Source organism: Rutidosis leptorrhynchoides, chromosome 2 (genome assembly GCF_046630445.1).
Source record: "Rutidosis leptorrhynchoides isolate AG116_Rl617_1_P2 chromosome 2, CSIRO_AGI_Rlap_v1, whole genome shotgun sequence".
Taxonomy (NCBI): domain Eukaryota; kingdom Viridiplantae; phylum Streptophyta; class Magnoliopsida; order Asterales; family Asteraceae; genus Rutidosis; species Rutidosis leptorrhynchoides.
This window is the reverse complement of record NC_092334.1, coordinates 539,112,139-539,135,930: the sequence shown is the minus strand read 5'-3', so window position 1 is coordinate 539,135,930 and position 23,792 is coordinate 539,112,139. Positions and strand designations below refer to the sequence as shown.

Genomic DNA, 23,792 nt, shown 5'->3' with positions numbered 1-23,792 from the left:
AGAATTCCAACGGAATTCGTCGCCTACCCACACCATCAGAGAGCAACCATCAACAACGAGAGGAAGAAGCGAGAGATGGCAGCAAACCGACCCCACTACCCTGATGCTGGAACCCTAATACCTGCAACCCCAGACCCATACCGAACTCCAGATCCCGAGAGTAAACATCACGGAATCGTCGCCTGGAGACCGAAAAACGAACGGGGAAGCCGAAACAGAGAATCCCGTCACCGGAGAAGGAAAAAACGGCGGCGAAACAACTTATTACACAAAAAGCATTAAAACCGAATCACCGGCGAGATGCCGGTGGCCAAAGAAGGCTAAGAATCAGAAGATAGCAAACCGGTAGAGGATATAGAAATGGAAAAAGGATCTAGATGAAAAGGAGACCCTTTTTTGAAGAAATTCTGATGAAAAAGGTTGGTGGTGGTGTATTGTACGGAGAGAAATTATTTAAGAGAGAGAGAGAGAGTTGTTATGTATTGGTTTTTTAAGAGAGATAGTGTTGTTTTATAAGGTTTACTACCCTTGGTGGTGTTACATATATTTATTATAAAAGTTAATAAATAATTGTTAATTTCATATCAATTGTTATTCAATGTTATGAACCTTCAATTTTATTCTATTCATGAGTTTTATATTGTATGGTGTAGTAATACGTAACGATTCATGTTTATATTTAGAATTTTTTTTATATACTCCAATTATTATATATCCACTTATTGTCACATATGAAGTCATAAATATTCAAAAATTCAATGGTAAATTGTAAAGGTAATATATGTTTTACTATTATGAACCGTACTATAATATGTAAGTCTTATGATGTATTTTGGCATCATTTGTTAACTCATATGACCACCTTTAGTAAACTTTTGTTTATATATAGTTTCATGGTTAGTACATATGACCCGAATGTGCAGATATTCATAGTGGCAAACAAAACATGTGCACAAGATTCTACTAAACCACTTGCATAATGAGACCAACATCAACTTTCACTATAAGGTTAATATGTTTTCAAACAACTACCGCCATGGCTCTAACCATTCGGAACACGAATTTCAAAATAGTGAAATTTGAGACAAGTCGTGCAACGCACGGGCATTGTCTTCTAATGTATTTATGTAACTGACACTCAAGTCATAAGGCGCTAGTCGCAAGCGACTTGGGTATTTTCATATGGTCTACGGAATGTAAACACCATTTTTCAAATCCACCAGCCCTACAGAGCTTGCGATTGGCGACCTCTAATGGCGGATTATAGTGTATTCCAAAGGGGTATCTGCCCCATCTGGATTTAAGGAGAAAAAAATTTATACTAAATTTTATTTTTACTAAAAATAAGGTTTTTTTTTAGTATTCACCCTGATGACAATAAAAAATTAATTAAATTTTATATCCACCCATCTGTATCCGGGTTCAAGTTCCACCGTACTGGCGACCGTGTATTTTTTTTTTGCAATCCGTTCATCACTCTTTGATGAAGAATTCACAAACACACCCACAAGCTCATCAATCACAACCCCACAAACGTAATTATGAGAGCTATAGTGACAATCTTTGTGTGAAGTTTCCAGATCTATTTGATGAAATATTCACTTTTAATTCATTTGGTTTTTTATTCGTTTGAATCCCTATGTATGACGCGATTCTTTATTTGTTCATAGTACGCTTTCATACATCAAATACGGATAAAAAAAATTCAATTCATCATACATAATTTTATACACACCAGTCTACCTCCAATTTTATGTTATTTAATTAAAGGTAATTGGTAACTTTCTTTTTATTTTCTTTTTAATATCGACATCAACAAATTAAAATGGACACCAATCTTAATCAACTATAATAACAATAAGAACCAGCACAAAACATTCGTAAATAACTAATAATCTTAAAAATTATATTTAACATTAGTTAATACATACGTATTTTGCTCAATTAACAAGAACTGATAAACATTTTCGTGTATAAATTTTATTATAACTTTTTATTTACATTTATTATAAATATAAATACTTTAATGATTTCATTTAATTGTAAGAATATCTTAAAAAACATAAGATTCAACGGATATTCTTTACTTAATCCGACGAATATGGACAGTGATGGATGAATTATATTTACATTGATATGGATATGAAAATGGATTTAAGAAATCATATAGATATGGAATCACTCCATTCATATCTGATACATTGACATCCCTACTTTGGCCAATAATATTTTCTTAGATGCACTTGTATGTTATCAAAATATTAGACTATTTGTAGTGGTTGGGGGCGTGGGTTGGGGCGTGAGTTGATTTTTGTACTTTTTTGATGACTAGGACGTGTGGGTTGTTTTTGTGGAGTAGTGGTGCTGTGGGGTTTTGGTGTGGGTTAGGAGTTTTGTGATGATGTGTTAAAATATAATTGTGTTAAGAATTAAAAGAGAATAAAAATAATATTTTTAAATTAATAAAAAAATAAAAACTTTCAACCCACTCCGTGGCTTCATGTGTTGCAGAGCAAAGAATGCCCCAACACTGCCCCCATCCCATTCCTTGATACTCCATAAGTTGGTGTTGGTTGGTTGCCACCTAGGCATCCCACGCCCTTTTTTATAACCGCTACAAGAGGTCTTAATTCCCTCAAGAATACAAAATTACTTAAATCATCCTCGTATTATTTCTTTATTACTATTTGCATCCCTCCTAATTTATAACTGCACAAATAGTCCTTACAGACATTATCTATTCCCGATTATATTCTTAGCCCTAACAAAAGTTAACTGTCCTGTTAAGTTTAACACATGGCGTTTATTTCGCTATGCGTTCTTGATTCCTAATAACATAACCACATCAATATTGTATAATCAATCACTCATTTTGATGTGTGCAAGTGAAGCGAAGTAATAGGAAAATGTCACGGATGCATACACATACAGGCATACCGCTACATAATAATAATAATAATAATAATAATAATAATAATAATAATAATAATAATAATAATAATAATAAGACTACTCACAACCATGACACCTGTCAGCGTCACTTCAGCAACTTCTTCCCAAGACTTAACCCATCACACTCCCTAGTATACGTGACATACACTTTTACTATAAAATGGATCCACTAAAATTAATTAATTAATACAATGTATCACATTTTATGAGTAACGTACAACAACAAAAAAAGCATTTTGCTCCGTCCTTGATTATGTCTTCCCAAACAATAGTAAATGACGGTCATTCAAGGGAGCTCCAAGGAAGCTCCAACGGAGCTCACTAACAATGGTGCTATTCAAGGGAGCTCCAAAGAAGCTCCAAGGACGCTCCCGTTGCTAATAGTCTAATAATAATAATATGAATCACATGAAACCTAAATTACATACATTTCTTGAACAAACAGCACCATAAATCAACATTTTCATCATACGTGTAATGACACTAAATTTAATATGTAGTAACCTGCGTATTCATTTGAATTACAATAATAAGATTTTGTAATATGATACCCAATGCACGTCCATATAGATACAAGACGATGGAAATCAGAAAACTTAAAGTGGATATATTACTTGAGAGAATTACTGTAATAGAAAGAAACATAATGAAAACCTAAATTGATTAAACAAGTAAATATTACTTGAAATATGCATCTGTCGAGCAAAAATTTGGCAATAAAAGAAGCCAGAGCGAAGTAAAGAGCGAAACTAGAACGCCATAAAGTCGGTACAAAACACCACCAACAAATTTGCTGATGAAAATTTCATTAAGCAAGGTGGATTTGAGAAAATCTACTAGGGAAAACTTTTTTATCATGGCGAATTGAGCGATATCGTTGCACGGAAGTTAGATGGAAAGTATGCGGTTGGAAGCAAAAAGTTTTGGACTGAGATTTCAATGCTTTCTAGTCTTATACACGCCCAAATGTTGTAACATCTTGGGTTTTGTGATGAGAATGATAATAAAATTTGATAAAGCAAGGTGACCTGTAAATGAGTTAAAGTTAACGTGACAGTTAACTTTTGTTAGGGGTAAGGATGTAATTGGAAATAAATAATGTTTTAAAGACTATTTGTGCAGTTATAAATTGGAAGGGATGAAAAAAGCGAAAAAGGAATAATATAGGGATGATTTAAGCAAGGGCTATCGACCAAAATGTTCATTTTATCAACGAACTATAAGGATTTGCCCTAAAAAAATTATTGCCAAAATGGCTCGCAAGTCGCAAATGCCTTGCGACTAGCGAATATCCAAAAGACACCGAGTAAATTGAAGTCGCAACATGACTTGTTTAAGACAACACGAGTCGCATGATCGCATGGCATGCTTGCAACTTGCGACATGTTTAGTTGATAGATAATGTTTTTTTACAGTTTTAATTTTCTTATAAGGACTTGACTTGTTTACTTATAATTATGAATGATAATTCACATAAACACATAATAGTATCATTATAAAAATAATCAAAAAAAAATACAAAGGAAAAGACAAAGACAAAGAAAACACAAAGACAGCGGAAAGACAATACAAAGACAACACAAAGAAAAAGAAAAAGACAAAGGTGATTTAAGGGTCAAACATATCCTCCATAATGGGAGGAGATAGGGTATGCTTTGTATCCGTGCAGTGATCGTGGATCCCAATGTATATGAACAGATTAGATAGTTGAAGGTCATATGGGATAGGCTTTGTCGTTATGACGAGCTTGATTCATGCGATTAGCCATGATAAAGGCTATATTGATGTGCTTGTGCTTAAGTAAGCACCACAACACTGCGACTTTAGTGGCAGTCATGTTGCCATCGTCAAGCGATCTTTCAAGTATGTTGCTCCGAATGATGGAATTCATAGGCCAAAGTGTTGGATCTATCATTTGGTCATGAAGAGTTGTTTGACGGAGGGAACCAAATGTGTGTTAAGGACCAAAGATCTTGGTTATCAGTTCTTGACAACGAAATACATCAGGAAGTGCGTCGATTTACTCGTTGAGTAGTGAAAAAGGTGGCATCCGAAGATGGAACACTATGGGCTCTTCCCAATACCTCTAGTGTCCAATTGTAGGTGTTTTTAAATAATTTAAAGGTTATAGTGTTGTCATCATTTAGCTTAAAGTTGGCATAAATTGCCATATGAGCGAGGGGTAAATGTTTACATGAATTATTACGATGGAGAAACATCTTATCCCAATGAGTTTCTCTTTGAGGGCAGGGAAACTCAAGGATATTCACTTCTCTTTCGCCGATTATCCTTCGAGAGTTCATCGTTGCTAGACTTTTATATGGATTTGTCAGTGAAGAAGAAGATGTTGATGAATGAAGACTGATCATGGGTGAGTGCCTTTAAATGCATCAGAAATATGGGTAGTAGGAAAGTTTGGTTGGTGGAGTCATTAAAGTTCCATTGAAGTTTAACCAGCAAGGTAGCTGCAACTACTTCTGTCTGATTTAAAGCCGCAAGTCACAATTTCCTAATATTGCGACTGGCCTACCCAACCAATACTTCTGTCAAAATTTTTAACATAAACATACATACGTATAGACATCTTCGTTAAGGGCATTGTTAACATAAAAACAAACACAAACATAATAAGATTGTCATTAACCATCAACTAAAATTGATACATGCTATCACTGTTAAATATATACAACGGTAAAACTAAATATCTAACTAACTTTTTTTTAACAACCCTAACAATTTGGTTTATAACAACCCTAGCAGCTTGCTGGAGCTTTGACTTTGTTGACTTTGCTGGTTATATATGTTGCAATATCTTAAAACAACGCATCAACTTAAATCAACTACTTTTGTTTTAAGGGTAAGTGATCCTGCTGAAAGCCTCTTTAAGGTCTCGATGATCCACCATTTTTTGCAAAAGCTTATCATCAGGACATAACGCATTCACCTTTTTCCTTGGTACCCCCGCCGCCTCGGTATATGACGAGAATAACAACTCGGGCAACTACCCTTTCTCCATTTGTCTATCATATTAGTCCTCTTTAGTGATTCCGATTTCATTAAATTGTAAGTATACAGTGCATAATTTCAAGTATTTCTTGTTTACACTTAAACTTACACTTAAAAGAATATATATACATTGTTGGTTGATATGATGGTTTTAAGTACATCGTAACGGTCGAATGTTTTGAATACCTTCAAGGATTCGTATGAGTGTCTCATTTATCACAAGAAAATCCATTGAGTCACAATGTGAGTCTTAACCAAGGGAGAGTGGGATAGCAATAAACCAAGTGCATATCTATAGAATTATCCGCAAACTGCTTCGATACGAGGGACTGTAAAAGTAGCTAGCTGCTATAATAACAAACATTCAGTTGGTTTCTCTATTATCATTTACGTAGCAATGATAAAAGATACGTTTTTACACAATATCATAATGTTAACTACTATTCGTCATATATGACCACAGAAATAACCAATATTGGTCGAAAGCATACATATCAATATGATTAGGATTGAGAAAAGACGTATCTCTATAATTTGTACGTAAATGATAATGAAGCACACCTAATGGTTTTTTAATAAACCAGTTAGCGACTTCAACATGCCATGCATATTGAAGTAGTCGGAGGAGAATTCTATAAATATGCACTTGGATTGATGTTATCTCACTTTCCCAAGGTTAAGAGTCACATGATGTACTTGATGGCCGTTGTTGTATAACTGAAGACACACATAAAAGTATTTTAAGGTATCAAAACATTCGACCGTTTGGACATACTTACTACCATCATATCCACCAAGAGTGTATATAGAAATTTTTAAGTTTAAGCAATCAACTACTTAAAATTATCCAGTGTACACGTACAATTTGACGAAATTGGAACCACGGGAGAGGATAAATATAATAGACAGGTCGAGAAAGGGAAGTTATTTGAGTTGTTATTTTTTTCATCTACTAAAGCTACTGACCTGCGAACCTTGCGACTAGTGTTAGATCATTAGTCACACAGGTTGATTCAAAGTCACAAGGTCATATTGTCTGACCTTCAAATCTTGCGACTTGATTCAAACAATAGTCTTCAACACGATGATACACACACACACACACACACACACACACACATATATATATATATATATATATATATATGTGTGTGTGTGTGTGTGTGTGTGTGTGTGTGTGTGTGTATATATATATATATATATGTGTGTGTGTGTGTGTGTGTGTGTATCCTATGTTGGTGGTGGTGATGAAACTGAAGTGGTGATTGGTGTGGTAGTAGTGATGATGAGGTTTGTGATAAAGTTTGTGATGGTAGTATAGACTGTTGGTCGTGATGGTGCGGTTGGTGTTGATGAACGTTGGTGGTGATGTTGGTGCTAATGAACGATGGAGGTGATGGGTGTATAAATGCAGGTATAATAATGAAACCCGTGGAGTGTAAGGTGGTAAGTGATTGGTGATGTTGAAGGGGTAAGTCGTGAATTGTAATGAGTGATTGGTGATGCTGAAGGTGGTAGTATATATGCAGGTTACACAGTGATCCTGTGAAGCAATTGGACCCCACGTGCATGCTTTAAAATCTGAAATTTATCATAAAATCTTATGGGAAATCTTGTACTGATAAGATTTTCGATAATCGCAAGGTAACCTTTGCGAGACTTGCGACTTGTTGATCAACATCGTATGACTCATAAAACACGAACATATGCAACTCGCAAGAGCAATGTGCGACCTTGCGACTCATGTTGTCTCGATCATCATTGTAACTCTCCATTCGCATCTTGAATTTTCCCGGCAATCACCGAGCAAATGGCGAGTCGCAAGGTCGTATGGTAACCTTACAGCATTTTGGCGATATATATTTTTTAAAGGCGAATCTTTATAATTCGTTGTGAAAATTGACGTTTTGGTCAATAGTCATTTAAGCAATTTTGTTACTTTTTATAATAACTTATAAACTAGTACTCCCTAAGTCTGAAATCTATAGTTCAATATTTCTTTCTTTTAAATTTTCTTAATTTAATTGTCCACTCCCGTAGAAAGATAAAAATAGAAAGTTAAAGTTTTTTAACACCCCTAATGATATGCATGTAAGATAAACAAAAAGGTTAAACTGTTGATATGCGTAAAACACACCTAATCTTATTGTAATATACTTACAAATTCGTTCACAGGGAGCAGCGTTTAAGATTTTAAGACTGACAATTATTCTGAAGATTTATGTTGTAAAATGGGGGTTTTGTAATTAAATTAATAACGAAAAGTAAATTAAACGGATAACCAGATGGACAAAGCAGTGTTCACTCAGAAGATTCACTAGTGACGTGGGCTGTTCTTTCAGTTAAAACCGATTTAAATGTCTGATAAGTTATAATTCAATTATTGAAACTTGAGTAACTCACATTAATCTCATTCAAACAATCAAATCATACAGGATAAAACTATTGTGATTCAATCTAGGTTAAATTCACATAAAACCTTAATTACTACGATCACTCGGAGTAACTACACGACTGTGTTATCAAATTACCAATTAAGCACCATTCACACTCACATGCAAATGTATAGATCTCCTAAGAGTTGAAGCATAATCTGTTTATCACTAATAAACTCACGTAAACTAGGTAACAAATTATGTAATTAACGTCAAGTATTCGATAAACACAATAATGGATCTTTTTGTTGAACACAATAATCATTAATCAATTAGATTCAGCTATTAAGATTTGATCCGGATTAAAATCACTTAAAATCCTAACTACAAAGATCATCCAATGTAATTATCACGATTATGAAGCAAACCTACCATTCAATTACCGATTAGTTCCTCAATACAATCACTTGAAATCAAAGCCCTAATCGTCTAGATCACTAAATGTGTTGAAGTACATGTTATTTACCTTCAATTATCTCACAATAACTAATTGATAACATATATAATTGAATTAAAGTAGAAAGCATGCATAACAATGGGTCTTTGACCAAACTTAAATAAACTAAATCAATAAAACATTAAATCCATGAAATAAAGAACAATCCAACAATCAAAAGCTATTACATCTGAGCAAACACTAAGGGTTTTAGCCAAACATGATTATAAAATCAAACAAACAATGGAAACAATAAGAATTCATAGTTTTATCACTAAAATAGATGAAATCTAGAGTACCAATGATGTTTTAATGATCCAATCTTCAATCCTAGATGAAAAACCCTTTTGATTTGGTGAAGAATGGCTTTAAAACCTCTAAAAACGTCCCTTCTAGCCTCTGGATTCGTAAAAATTTGATCCCCCAAAGTTGGGGTTAAATGGGGTATTTATAAGGCTGAAACGGACCTCTAACCGACCCCGAATCGCGATCGCGATGTGCGAATCTCGACTGGGATACATTGCTGTTCGAAAACTGTAAAATATCTGTCTCTACATCGCGACCGCGATCATCCCATCGCGACTGCGATGTGTACACAATCTGAACAGTAGATTTAATTCTTGGTTACTGTAGAGCTCTGAGTTACGGACGTCTGGGCTTTGGATTCACCTTTTTTCGAGTCCGTATGCTCAAGTTATGGCCAAACGGTGGAGGCGGGCAAACCAGAATTTGAACCTTCTTCAACATTCATCTTTTTAGCTCAAATATCACGAATACTGAGCAAGAAACAACCAAAACATTAACCTAAAGACCTCTGGAGCTATATTCGTCATTTTATCTCAATTAATCACAAAAGTCTTCACATTTCCTCAAATAAACGACAATAAAAAACCGATATCGCGATGTAAAATATGTATAATTTGAGCGATATCAAATCCCCCACACTTGAGCCTTGCTTGTCCTCAAGCAAGTCTATCTTTAAATAAAATCAACTAATGTAGAAGTAAACAAACTTGGATAAGTCTTCAACAATTAAGAAATCAAGACATACCGATTTCAATCTTCAAAAGCAATAATTCCATACCGCATCGTCTTCAACAATTAAGCACAAGGATCAAGTCTTCAACAAAACCATTAATCTAACCACAATTCAAGCCTAAATCTACCCATCACAACCATTTCCCCGGTCAAAGTCAACTTCATCTTCGCAGAGGTCATCAAAACATCAATTATCAAATATAAAATGTCATAACTCAAACTTTTGACCTCCTTGACTTTGACCAATTATGTAGGATTCACGGGATAGCCATCAACTTACCAAAATCAACTCAAAATTATCATCAAGATATATATCATAAGCTCCAATCACCATGAAAATCATAAAGTAAACCCCAAAATGAATAAGGGTCATAAATATCACAAAAATTACCGTTTACCAAGGAGTCTATCGTGTACAAAGTATATGCCTTCAAAAAGGATGCTCCTCTAATCAACCCCGCTATGGCTATCCCTCTTTCACCTCCATACCCCCAAAACACCAATGATCGTCAATTCCATATATAAACCGTCAATTACAAAATTTGGGTTAAGGTGGGTGCGCCAAGCGTAGGGGACAGGTTACCCCTATCTTTATGGTCATTCCGGGCACAGGATGATCGGCACTCATCAAGCTTTTTATCACAACTCTATGGTTTCTCTCATAGTAGGGCGAAAGCATTAACGGAGGTTCGTGGAATTAGTGCCCCACGTGGCTAATTAAGAGGTCCATCAATTCCATGATTTGGCTTAAAAGTCGGTGTGCATACAAGCCTTCCCGATTATGGGACAGCCGCACGGGTAGTTGCACTGAAGCAACCTACCTTGGGTTTAAATTTTCGGAGGGTCTATTGCACGAAACCTGAAAGACTTTACTTTCAAGCAATGGTCTTTTGAAACAAACTTAACTTGCAAGACTTTACTTCCTAAGAACAACATGAGAGGACTCGATTCTTCCGGAAGTGTTTAAACACTTTTTATATTTTATTTAAGGTCCTTGGACCCCACTTTCCACGAATATATCTTTTATGCTAGTTTTAAGAAAATGTAGGAAGCAGATACTACATTCCCGTATTTTAAAGGTTACCATGGCTTTTGGTCATGGCGTGTGTTGTCTAAGCAAACGCTAGCATGAAGCTATTGCTCTTACATAATAAGACAGCACGGTTGAAGCTCAAGGCTCCTCTTCCCACAGTACGATACATCGGTGTAATACATCGTGAAATGAAGTACTAACCATTGTCAGTATGAAATGATGTAGATTAGGAAGTCTCCTACACCAAGTAAGACGGGCATTCGGAAGACTTGACTTCCTTTATGGATGGACTTGAATCATCCTACAATTTGGTTTTTTTTTTAAAATCCTGGAAGACTTTGCTTCCTTATTTTTAGCAAAAACTTGTTCAAAAAGTTCATAAAATTTTCAGATTGGCGACAAATGTCCGCGAGGATTTATCCCCCCCACACTTAAGATCATGTAATGCCCTCATTTACATGAAATCTTGTAATTAAAGATAAATTTGCGAGGACAATAGTGAAAAGGGAAAAAGAAAAGAAACTCGGAGTGTTAGGTCCGGAGATCACGGAGATACGCTGCACGATGGCACTGAACTTACTGCCAGCATAAAAACATCAGCATCCACTCGAACATCAATCACACAATTATCATCAAATACAATAAAGTGCTGAACTGAATGCCAGTCTTTGTAAATTAACAGCATGCGAATCATCATAACCTGCAAATCAAAATAAAACCACGCATGCAAACGATGGGGTGGTACCACTGTGGAACCGAAACGCCCCATCAAAATATCCAAGTACAAAGTTTAAGAATATCAAATAAAGTTATCCAAAATACAAAACAGAAAAATTAAAAATAGTCTCAAACAAACATCAAATAAAAAGAAAAACGCATTTTGGTCTGGAGCTGAATCGCGGTCACGATTGGGGTAATCGCGATCGCGATCAAGAATCGCGGTTAAGATCAAGAATCACGATCGCGATTGGGGTAATCCCGATCACGATCAAGCTTGTTTCTGGCATCCCATGTTCTGTCAATGGATCGCGGTCGCGATTCCTTGTGTTGTGGCCGCGATCAATCTCCAGCTATTTTTTTTAAAGGTTTTATACTTTTTATGGGTTTTATGTTTTAGAAAATCAAGCAATAAAAATTAAAATAAAAGAAACAAGCTTACAAACTTTACACGGTTGTGCGATGTTTATTTTGGAGTCGCGCACTTGACTCCTCTTCCTTCTCAACTGATGCCCGGATGGTATGCGATTCCATCCTTCAACCCACCGGAACCTTTAATCGAATATCTATACCCAATTGCATTTAATAACCAAACATCCGCCATCTTTGACTCCTTGGTCAACTCCCTAAGTTTTTCCTTTTCCTTTCTAGAAAGATTTGACACCAATCTGTTCCTAACATGCTCATCTTTCTCAGACATTGAATTTCTAACCCGATTATACAACTTCCTCATGGATTTATCAATAACACTATCCTCGGGCGTATCAACAACTTTTCCTCTACCATTCCCCCACACTTATTCCGTTTACTAGCTTCAGTTTCAACACTAGTAATTACATTAACAGAATCTACAGGTGTGGGTGGTGGTTTAACACTAAATTTAGTCTGAAAGCTTAAGGTTTTACCTCTATCCCTTAAAATCAATTTACAAGTTCTCCAATCAGTGAGTTCACCTACAGTTGCTAAAAATGGTCTACCTAAAGCAATAGGTACAACCTTATACTCTGGCATATCAACAACCACAAAGTCAGCTGGGAACTCTAATTCACCTACCTTAACCACCAAATTTTCAGCAATCCCTATGGGTTTACTAATTGACTGGTTAACCAACCTAACTCCGGTATTAGTAGACTTAAGTTCACTTAAACCTAAACGTGAATAAACAGATAATGGAATAAGATTGATACTCGTACCTGAATCAGTTAAACACTTAAAAACTTCAAAGTCATCAATCCTACAGGGCACTATGAATATCCCAGGATCACCTAACTTTGGTGGCATATCACTCTTCTTCAAAATAGCAGCTCATTCCGCTTCAAGAAACGCGGAGGATGCCTGCTCATGCTCACCCTTCTTCGCCATTAAATCTTTCAAAAAATTTCCATTATTGGGCATACCTGCAAGAACATCAACCAAAGGTACATGCACATAAATATTATGATTAGTATTAATAGACTTACAAACAGTGTCCTTCGGTTGCTCAGATTGAATAGCTCTCGGATATGGAATAGGCGGCTTGTAAACTTTCAGTTTAGGTGAAGGTTTCACCTCTTCTTCCACTTTAATCCCATCAACACTAAACTCAGGAGACTCAGTAGTCTCAAAACTTTTCACCCCCGACTCTTGATTACCCGAACTATAAGAACTCCCCGTCATCAAACTCATTAAATAATTACCATACGCGGGAGTTATATCACTGACTCGAATCCAACCGTATTCACCATTATGAGTATAAGTCGGTATAACCTCATCGGAATCATAACCCTCATCACCAGAAATAACATTCACTTGCGAATAAGTAGACTTGAGGCTCTTTATTCTTCACATCACTTCGGTTGTTATTAGTCAAGATTGTTCGGGGTGGCCCATTGACATTCGAATTAGTTTGCGTATTTGAAGGGAGAGCACCTAGTGGTCTCTCCGTTAGCGATTGAGCTATACGCCCTACATCCTGTTCCAAATTCTGAATCGAGGCCTGCTGACTTCGCACTTGCTGTTTTGTTGATTCACTATCTTGCATCAATGCCGTGATGCTTTCATCTGTATTTATAATAAAACCTCGCAATAACTCCTCTAGTGAAGGACCCTTATCCACATACGACTGATTCTGATTTCGATTAACGAACCTCGACGGTCCGTTCCTTTGATAACCCGAACTACCTCCTTGATACTGATTATTGTATTGATTATCTAAGTAGTTCACCTACTCTTCCATCATTGACTGATTACAATCTTTGTAAGATGTGGTCCCTGACATAACTCACAACCAACTTTCATAGCGTGCATCTCTTTAGTCATAGATTCCATCTGTCGTTTCATAGTTGCAAGTTGTGCTTTAACAGATGCGAGATCATCACTAGTTTCAGTACTAGCGACATTAGATGATCGAGAAACATCCATCTCTTGATGCCAATCGTATGAATGTGTAGCTATTTCGGAGATGATGTTGTAAGCTTCATCCGGAGTCTTTTTCATTAACGAACCACCTGCAGCAATGTCGATTTCTTTCCTTGTTGGCACATTAACACCCTTGTAGAAAATCTAGACCTTGTTAAAATTGTTCAACCCGTGTTGAGGACAATTTCGAAGCATTTTACCAAACCGTGTCCAAGCATCATAGAGTGTTTCATTTGACTTCTGCACAAAGTGATTTATGTCACTCTGTAATTTAGCAGCCTTAGAAGCGGGAAAGAAGCGTTGCAGAAACTTATCTTCCATTGTAAGCCAACTATCAATTTCACCTTCGGCAATGATTCTAACCAGTCCTTGGCATCGTCTTTCAAAGACCAAGGAAAAACTCTCAAATAGATAACTGTGTCCGCAACTTGGCTGATTTTGAAAAAATTACAGATGCTCTTGAAGGAACGAAGATGCTCGAATGCATCCTCTTTCGGTGTACCCCTGAACTGGCATTGGTGAGTTATCATATTTAGGATCTGCCCCTTAACCTCAAAATCTTTATCGATTACCGGTTGGGTAATGACATGTCCATTACCAGCCCTCGTGGCTTTCATCAAAGCTTCCATGGATTGACCTCTCGCTGGTTCACCCATCTTAACCTCTTCCTTAATATACTCAAAATCCGGAATATAAAAAAGGTAAAACTGAAAAACTTTCTGCGATTTCTTGCTCAACTTAGCTTTGCTGCGTGTATGATAAACTCTAGACGGTTCCAGAGTTATAAGTACCTAACCTGCATTCACAACACCACAAAACCAAAGCGTACAACTGAAAATAAAAATACGAAAAGTAACTTCCATGAAAACAAGTTTCCACGAAAGGATCGAATAACTAAAAGCTTTTAAAACCCTAAGACACACCGCTCCCCGGCAGCGGCGCCAAAAGTTTGATATGCGTAAAACACACCTAATCTTATAGTAATATACTTACGAATTCGTTCACAGGGAGCAGCGTTTAAGATTTTAAGACTGATAATGTCTAGATCTAGGTTAAATTCACATAAAACTATTGTGATTCAATCTAGGTTAAATTCACATAAAACCTTAATTACTATGATCACTCGGAGTAACTACACAACTGTGTTATCAAATTACCAATTAATCACCATTCACACTGATCACTCGAAGTAACTACACGACTGTGTTATCAAATTACCAATTAATCACCATTCACACTCACATTCAAATGTCTAGATCTCCTAAGAGTTGAAGCATAATCTGTTTATCACTAATAAACTCACGTAAACTAGGTAACAAATTATGTAATTAACGTCAAGTATTCAATAAACACAATAATGGATCTTTTGGTTGAACACAATAATCATTAATCAATTAGATTCAGCTATTAAGATTTGAACCGGATTAAAATCACTTAAAATCCTAACTACAAAGATCACTCAATGTAATTATCACGATTATGATGCAAACCTACAATTCAATTACCGATTAGTTCCTCAATACAATCACTTGAAATCAAAGCCCTGATCGTCTAGATCACTAAATGTGTTGAAGTACACGTTATCTACCTTCAATTATCTCACAATAACTAATTGATAACATATATAATTGAATTAAAGTATAAAGCATGCATAACAATGGGTCTTTGTCCAAACTTAAATAAACTAAATCAATCAAACATTAAATCTATGAAATAAAGAACAATCCAACAATTAAAAGCTATTACATATGAGCAAACACTAAGGGTTTTAGCCAAACATGATTATAAAATCAAACAAACAATGGAAACAATAAGAATTCATAGTTTTATCACTAAAAGAGATGATATCTAGAGTACCAATGATGTTGTAATGATCCAATCTTCAATCCTAGATGAAAAGCCCTTTTGATTTGGTGAAGAATGGCTTTAAAACCTCTAAAAACGTCCCTTCTAGCCTCTGGATTCGTAAAAATTTGATCCCCCAAAGTTGGGGTTAAATGGGGTATTTATAAGGCTGAAACGGACCTCTGACAGACCCCCAATCGCGATCGCGATGTGCGAATCACGACCGGGATACATTGCTGTTCGAAAACTACAAAATATCTGTCTCTGCATCACGACCGCGATCATCCCATCTCGACCGCGATGTGTACATCATCTGAACAGTAGATTTAGTTCTTGATTACTGTAGAGCTATGAGTTACGGACGTCTGGGCTTTGGATTCACCTTTTTTCGAGTCCGTATGCTCAAGTTATGGCCAAAACGTTGGAGGCGCGCAAACCAGAATTTGAACCTTCTTCAACATTCATCTTTTTAGCTCAAATATCACCAATACTTAGCAAGAAACAACCAAAACATTAACCCGAAGACCTCTGGAGCTATATTCGTCATTTTATCTCAATTAATCACAAAAGTCTTCACATTTCCTCAAATAAACGACAATAAAGAACCGATATCGCGATGTAAAATATGCATAATTTGAGCGATATCAACTATATATTAAACAAAAAGTATAGTGTGATTAAGGTTGTAAAAGACGCGAGTCGGGAACGCGTCGGTAGAGACCCTAGAGGAGTCATCGGTCGAGATGGGGACGCGACGGGGTTCGAGTCGGGAGCTGTCCAACGCTGACTTTTAAATATAAATACATTGAATATACATATTTCAGACATAAATACTGTGACAATCGCTCCAAATCTATATGGACGAACACGTCATTCATTGATTTCATTGCGAGGTATTTGACGTCTATATAATACGTTTTGTAAACATTGCATTCTTTTGAAAAGGCACACCATAAATGAATATTTAAATCAAAGGTTTTCGACATTTGATTATTTCTACATATAGACAATCACCGTATATAATAGTTTACAATAGTACTTCCGTTGACAATGCAGTCAAAATAAGGTACATGATGATGAATTGGTGAATGCAACGTTTTCTTGAAAAATATGCCATATAAGACTCCATGCACATAGCTTGTCTATCATATAAGCAAACATCGGAAGACTTCTAGAGAACCTAAGAATAAACATGCTAACAAGTGTCAACACAAAGGTTGGTGAGTTCATAGTTTGTATGTTTCGCATAATCTGTATATAAAGATGGATCACAAGATTTCAGTTGTTTCATCCAGAAACGTTTATCAAAATATTCTACGAAATTGAGCACCCTGGTAAATAAACTTAACGTATATATAATTTGTACCCTTTGTATAATCATCTTAAAAATACACGCAAACCAACGTGTACGCTTCTCAAATAGCATACGTCCGTTAAAAGGCTAGTGCTCTAGCTCGAACGGGGATATCAAGCCCTATGGATCCATATATAACTACTCGCGCCCACCAGTTCTTATAACCGGCAGTTACTAGTTACCAAAGCTAAGGGATTTTCGGTTCAAACTCGGTGTAGAATTTAGTGTGTACTTGTGTCCATTGTTTTTAAAATAAAGTGCATGTATTCTCAGCCCAAAAATATAGATTGCAAAAGCAATTAAAAGGGGAGCAAATGAAACTCACGCATATAAATCTAGTATTTTCAGTATTTATAAACAGTCGCATGTATTCTCAGCCCAAAAATATATTGAGTAAAAGGGATCATATGAAACTCACGCATAAATCTAGTATTTTCAGTATTTATAAACAGTCGCATGTATTCTCAGCCCAAAAATATATTGAGTAAAAGGGATCATATGAAACTCACCTTAGCAGCACATACAGTTGTTCATCGTAATGTGACCGAAACTCGGTATATCAAAGAATCGTAGATCTCAACCTAGAGAACATATGTTGGTCAATAAATGTCTATCAAGCTAGGTCAGGTCATAGTGTATCACAATCCTAATGCTCGAGATCGACATACAGAAGTTATCCAAAGTCGTTTCAAAAAGTCAATTTTGACAATAGTTTAACAAAATGAGACGTGCCTTATATAAAGATTCATTTACTCGGTTGGTAATATTTAAAAATTCACTTTATCAATCTCGTAAACAAGTTGTTTAAATCTTAATTGTAGATTCAAAAGCAATTTCAATTAACGTCAATCATAATTCAGTTGATCATATCTTTTAATCCGTTCATCGAAACTATTCGGTGTCTAAATGAAAAGTTATCGATTTTTCGCCAGCTTTCCAAAAACATGTATATCATATACCTTTTACCAGTAATATATGGATTTAATTCGTGATTCATTATAAACTGTTTAACGATAAAATTTAGCATACAAGCATATGTATAAATATATATACTCGAGTACTAGACATGGATACACTATTAATATATAATAGATAAAATATAAGTACTTACGTATTAATATTGAGATTCAATATTGTAGGAAAGTACGTAGACGTAACGGAGATGATAAACACTAGGTTTGATTCATAAATATATCCCCGAACATTACCCATAACCTCCTTGGCAATAACCCATAATTTCCTTAGCTCTATCCCGCTCGTAAAACTCATTTTTAAAAGTGACATGCTCATAACCTCGTCGTAATATTTTATGTATAATATTACTAAAAATATTAAGATTAATAATAATTTAATAATATAATAATAATAATAATAATAATAATAATAATAATAATAATAATAATAATAATAATAATTTAAATAAAATAAATACGGAGTAATAAGTGTGTAAACTGAGCAAAAACGAATTCAATTTATAGACCTTTCCTGAAATCTGACCCCATACGATCGCATGGGTTTTATGCCTATTTTTCATGCGATCGCATGGCCCCAAAATCCAGCTCACATTTTTTTGTATTTTTGTTTGTCGACATAATAATTAATAATATATATAATATATTTAATTTATATAATTAATTATATATTATATTAAATTCACATGCATAGTTAACTTGTAATTTTTGTTCCGATAAGTCGTACGTTGTTACGCGACTTATGTCCCGGTTCCGGTTTTTCGAGTGTCCCTTCGTACGCTGAGAAAACTTGTAATTTTCATTCTGGGACACGTATCTTTGTCAAAATATAGCCTTAAATTATTCCTAAATTATACCACCCAAAGTATATCTTAAACTTTCGAGTATTTTGGTCATTTACTTCTATAAATCATTGTCTCGTTATTTATTAATATAATAGTATTTATCAAACGTTTCATAACCAAGTTAATATCTATTCTCAATATTTATAAACACGTTTTAAAATACGTATCGCAAGTTATTCATAAAATAAATTCTTAACAGTTAATATTCCTTATTATTGTATGTGTCCAAATTACGTTATTTAAACAAATAATTCACCATTTATTCCGAATACCGTTAAAATGAATGATTTCTCAAATCAACGTGGACCTCTCAACAGAGACACGTAATAATATCATAATTCTTAAGAGACTCAGTAAATATCTTTTACTTGAATCGTTTGGCATAATCTTTTAACTCTGTAGTTAAATATATCAATCAGATAATCAAACCAATAAGTTTAATGCACAGTATCATATCCTCAACACTTTGTTACGTTTTCAAGTTATAGTATATGTATCTATATATAATTGTTCGCGTTTCGTTGAGAACAATCGAAGGTTAATTGAACAGTTCAAAATTTTGAGATTTAACTTCATAGACTTTGTTTATCGTGTCGGAAACGTTAATCATACAAGATTAAGTTTAAATTTGGTCAGAATTTTACGGGTCATCACAAATACTTTATATATTAATATTTTAAAAATAAACGATTCACACATAAGAGGACATGACTGTAATTTACATAATATATAGGCTTTAATAATGTTTTATAGGATTATAAATCATTTATTAACTTATCTTTAAGGGATATTATGTAAGTCGGTGTGTTTCTCATCAAATTTTAGATGGGTTGAGACTTTTGTTAAGACTTTTAACCAACGTTGACATGACTTTTCGTAACTTTGACCTGACTTTTGACCGTTAACCGACTTGTTGGACGTTTTTCTTCGAGTCGGGATTGACCAAACGCCGCACCGACTGCCACAACAGTCAAGGCGGCCGCCATTTCAACACTGAATGTGATAATGGCATTTTATCAAACTACGTGTTTGTTTAGGGGCAATAGAATTGAGACGGAGGTAGTAGTATATAACCTACGACATCGAAGATTATCCTAAAAATTATAATTAATAAGTAATTAATACAATATTTAGTAATAAATAATAAATTTATGGCTGGAATTTAATCAATAGTTTAAAAGTATGATATCTATCGATACATTATATAAAGCGTGTGCCAATAATCCTATGTGTCAATTCCTGATTAATTCTTGTCACATGTCAACTCCTCCTTTATTCTCTCCACGTGTCAGCCTATCATTTATTTCCATATATTAATTGAAATATTAAATTTCCTAATTTAATTTAATATACAAATTTCATTACCTAAAACATTATGTATATTACTATATATATATATAATATAATATTATAAAATAGATATTTCTTTATTAACATTATAATATTATTTATGAATGATATCTTATATAATATAAAATTATTTTACAGTTTGCGCATAAACTTAAAATATTAAAATATTACGCTAATATAATATTTGTAGAATATTATATAAACGCACGGGCTCATGGTTGTCAATTGAAGTTAAAATAATTATTTGATAATCATTATAGATATTTAGATGTATGTCTGCTATGGTTCGTTTAAGATTTTGACATAATGAGATTAGTTTGTACTAAAAACATATATACTTAGGATTGTACATAAAATATTATTCTTAATTATCGGTCTTAAAATAACTTTTTAGAGGCTCATGTTTCGATTATTAGTCTTTTGAAGTTAAAATGATTTCAACGCACGGACTCATAATCTATGCGTTAATATTAAATATAATACTAATGTTTGCGATATAAATGTTATTAGTAATAAAGATTTTATATTGTAACTGTATTATACATTTGATAAATATCAATATTAACATTATCGACTATTAATTTATACAAATGTCGTACAACGCACGGGCTCATAAAACTAGTAAACAAATATGGCGTCATCACTTAAATCAGTAGTGAGTTTATGATTAAAATAATCACTTAGATGTTGTAATTGAATACGCTTACATAATTATCACGTTCTTTTAATATTGGGAAGTGATATTTCCACATTTGAATTTTATTCTTTCACCATGTTTTTATACATTGTTTCCAATTATATCCTTGATTTAAATTATAACAAGAATTTGTATAAGGTATCATTAAGGGCAGTTTAGTACTTTTAAGTGGAAGTAGTAAAAATCAAAGTGGAAATATCAATCCCCTCTAATATTTAGTAAAATTTTAAGATGACATAAAGCAAGTGTTGTACCTGTATTTATGCCTCATATGATCATAAAGTTACACCTTTAGTCCCTAATATTTTTTATATTTTAGCCGCCCCTAAAATTATTATCAAAATATCAATTCAGTCCTCAAGATAACAACATTATACTTTTTATCGTACAATAACTCATAAAATAGTAGCATATAGTTCGCGGCATCGCAGATTTATCAATCTTCCGTAGTTTTCTAGTACAATCTTTTGTCATATATTGACCCACTAACCCTGAATAGCGTACGCACGTTTATAGTTTATTTACAAGGACATCGCATCACCTATATAAATTTGGATCAACAATGTACATACACTTTCGTGATTAAACTTGTAAGAACACACTCTCGTCAAATCCAAAATCATCCGCAGATACACCACTTACGAAACTATCACCGTGGGATGGCTCCAAACTATCGACATTTATGTCATTCCATAAGGGAGTGGATGAAGTGTCATGATTACTAGAGACAGTATGATCACAACTTTGTGCATTCGAGTCATCTTCTTGTTTCATTGAGGGGGTAAAATGCGTATTCGTGATAGTTGAGAGGCTACTTGGCGATTCTTTAATTTTGGAGTCCTCAAAATTAAGTAGAAACGAATTTAGATCCCCTGTGCTTGAGAACATTTGTGTGTTTTTGTGCATACTTTGGCATGTGTGAAACCCAAAATATGTGATTTGAAACAATTCTGACCCATCATCCATTTTTTGAACTTGTTTTAATGCTTTGCACCCCTCACTTTTGTATGAACATCTAAAATAGCACCTGCGTATTAGGGTATAAAAACTTTTTTTAGATGATACGGAGTATGACGTTAAAAGAAATTAAGCTGGTAAACACTAATTTTTCATATAGACAAGATGGTAACCAGTTAATGTTTTCTTTCTTAGGCTAGACCTTAAGATGAAGTATTTTAATCAAATGTTTTTTTAGAACGGTAAACTCACGCACCCAACATATTTTACACGAAAAATGTCCTAAACATGACTCGAACTCATGACCTTAATGATAAGGGGCTCCTCAATACCGCTAAGTCAAACGACCTTTGATTATAGTCTTTTGTGATTATTATTTTGTTTAGTCAAACGGATCATTTTCACTGATCACACACAAAGATATGTTGTTGTCAAATATCATGACCCTAGTTGAGATGGTGCAAAGAATTGAAGTACTACGTATGAAGTATATATTTTGTAAAATACAATTGAAATTGCAATAAATTTTTAATTTAATTATGTAGTAAAATACTAAAATATATAATGAATGTGACCTTGGAAATTTGGTATCCAAAATCTCCTTCTGTCCGTATTTCCTCCATGAATATCCGTCTTCCATTGTTTCAACAATTATGATCCTTGAATCTTCAGTTTTTCTGCAGTTCATAAGAGTTTTAAAAAGATGTACCTACTGCATCCGTACTTGTACGTTAGCGTAACCATGAAACATATGCATTTTTTTAAAACATCTACACAAATGTATCCATCCATTAACACATAATTATGAGATATGATGCAACTGTTAAGTGTTAACTTATCTTGTTTTATGTGTCACTAATAATTAGGTAATAGATCCGAAAATTTTGACTATAAATAAAGATTCACACAAGAGATATATATAGAAATAGTATATAATATACACCATTAATTCTCAATCAGAACAATAAATTTATATGTTTAAGTTAGAAGATAAAAATTAAGTATGAACCTTCTCTTGTAACATCCTCTCCTTTCTTTCACAACGGGCAATGGCTTCTTTTCACTTTCTTTTAAATCCAATGCCCGAACATTTAAACGAACGGCACCCGACCCAATAACTGGGTCGGATCCCCAAGAACTCAACTCCAAAAGACTATTAGAAAAAGATCCCAATATATTCATCACAAGATCATTAGTTGAACTTGAGTCGTCATTAACCATTCTTTGACGAAGTAGATTTTGTAGTTTTCTAGTACAATCTCTACCTCTAATTAGCTCACCTATCAACCTTTTTTTGTTGGATGTTATGGTTTTCTCCATTTTAGATGAAGGTGAACTAAAAAAGAGTGTTTATTTGATGATTAAAGTATAGGGTGGTGTTAGCTACTAATCCACAATATATAGTACAAGTGAACTTAAGTGGATCTCATTTATATTTAAATATTTATATAATAATAATAATTACTGTGTATTATTAAATAATTAATTATATTTTGTTTATATTTATATTTTATTTTTATATAAATGTAAAATGTAAAATGTAAATGTAAAAGTATATGTGGGTACGTTTATGCAAATTATTGTTTTGGGATAAGGTGTGGTGGGACTGAGGTTGGGTGTGTGGTGTGTGTATCCTAGGAAGGTAGTGAGAAAGAGCTTAATAACTTCTTAGAAATTTCGAGGTAAATAAATACGACATGAAACTTCCGGAGTGACGTCAACCTAATGATGTCATATTTTATGCTATCTTGATTGATTT

The 23,792-nt window shown here is 34.2% G+C and overlaps 2 protein-coding genes across 2 annotated transcripts; both read right to left on the bottom strand.

Moving 5' to 3' along the window:
- Positions 1 to 12,346: 12,346 nt before the first annotated feature.
- On the bottom strand, positions 12,347 to 12,898 carry LOC139889634 (uncharacterized). Its single transcript, XM_071872574.1, has one exon. It carries the CDS (start codon positions 12,896 to 12,898, stop codon positions 12,347 to 12,349), a length of 552 nt encoding a protein of 183 aa, XP_071728675.1.
- An 8,504-nt stretch (positions 12,899 to 21,402) lies between these two features.
- Positions 21,403 to 23,422, bottom strand: LOC139893012 (probable WRKY transcription factor 54). The gene is made up of 3 exons (XM_071876145.1): positions 23,043 to 23,422; positions 22,609 to 22,710; positions 21,403 to 22,103 (listed from the first exon to the last, which is right to left on the bottom strand). The coding sequence occupies exons 1-3, from the start codon at positions 23,351 to 23,353 to the stop codon at positions 21,659 to 21,661; spliced, it is 858 nt and encodes a 285-aa protein (XP_071732246.1). The 5' UTR covers positions 23,354 to 23,422; the 3' UTR covers positions 21,403 to 21,658.
- Positions 23,423 to 23,792: the final 370 nt, after the last annotated feature.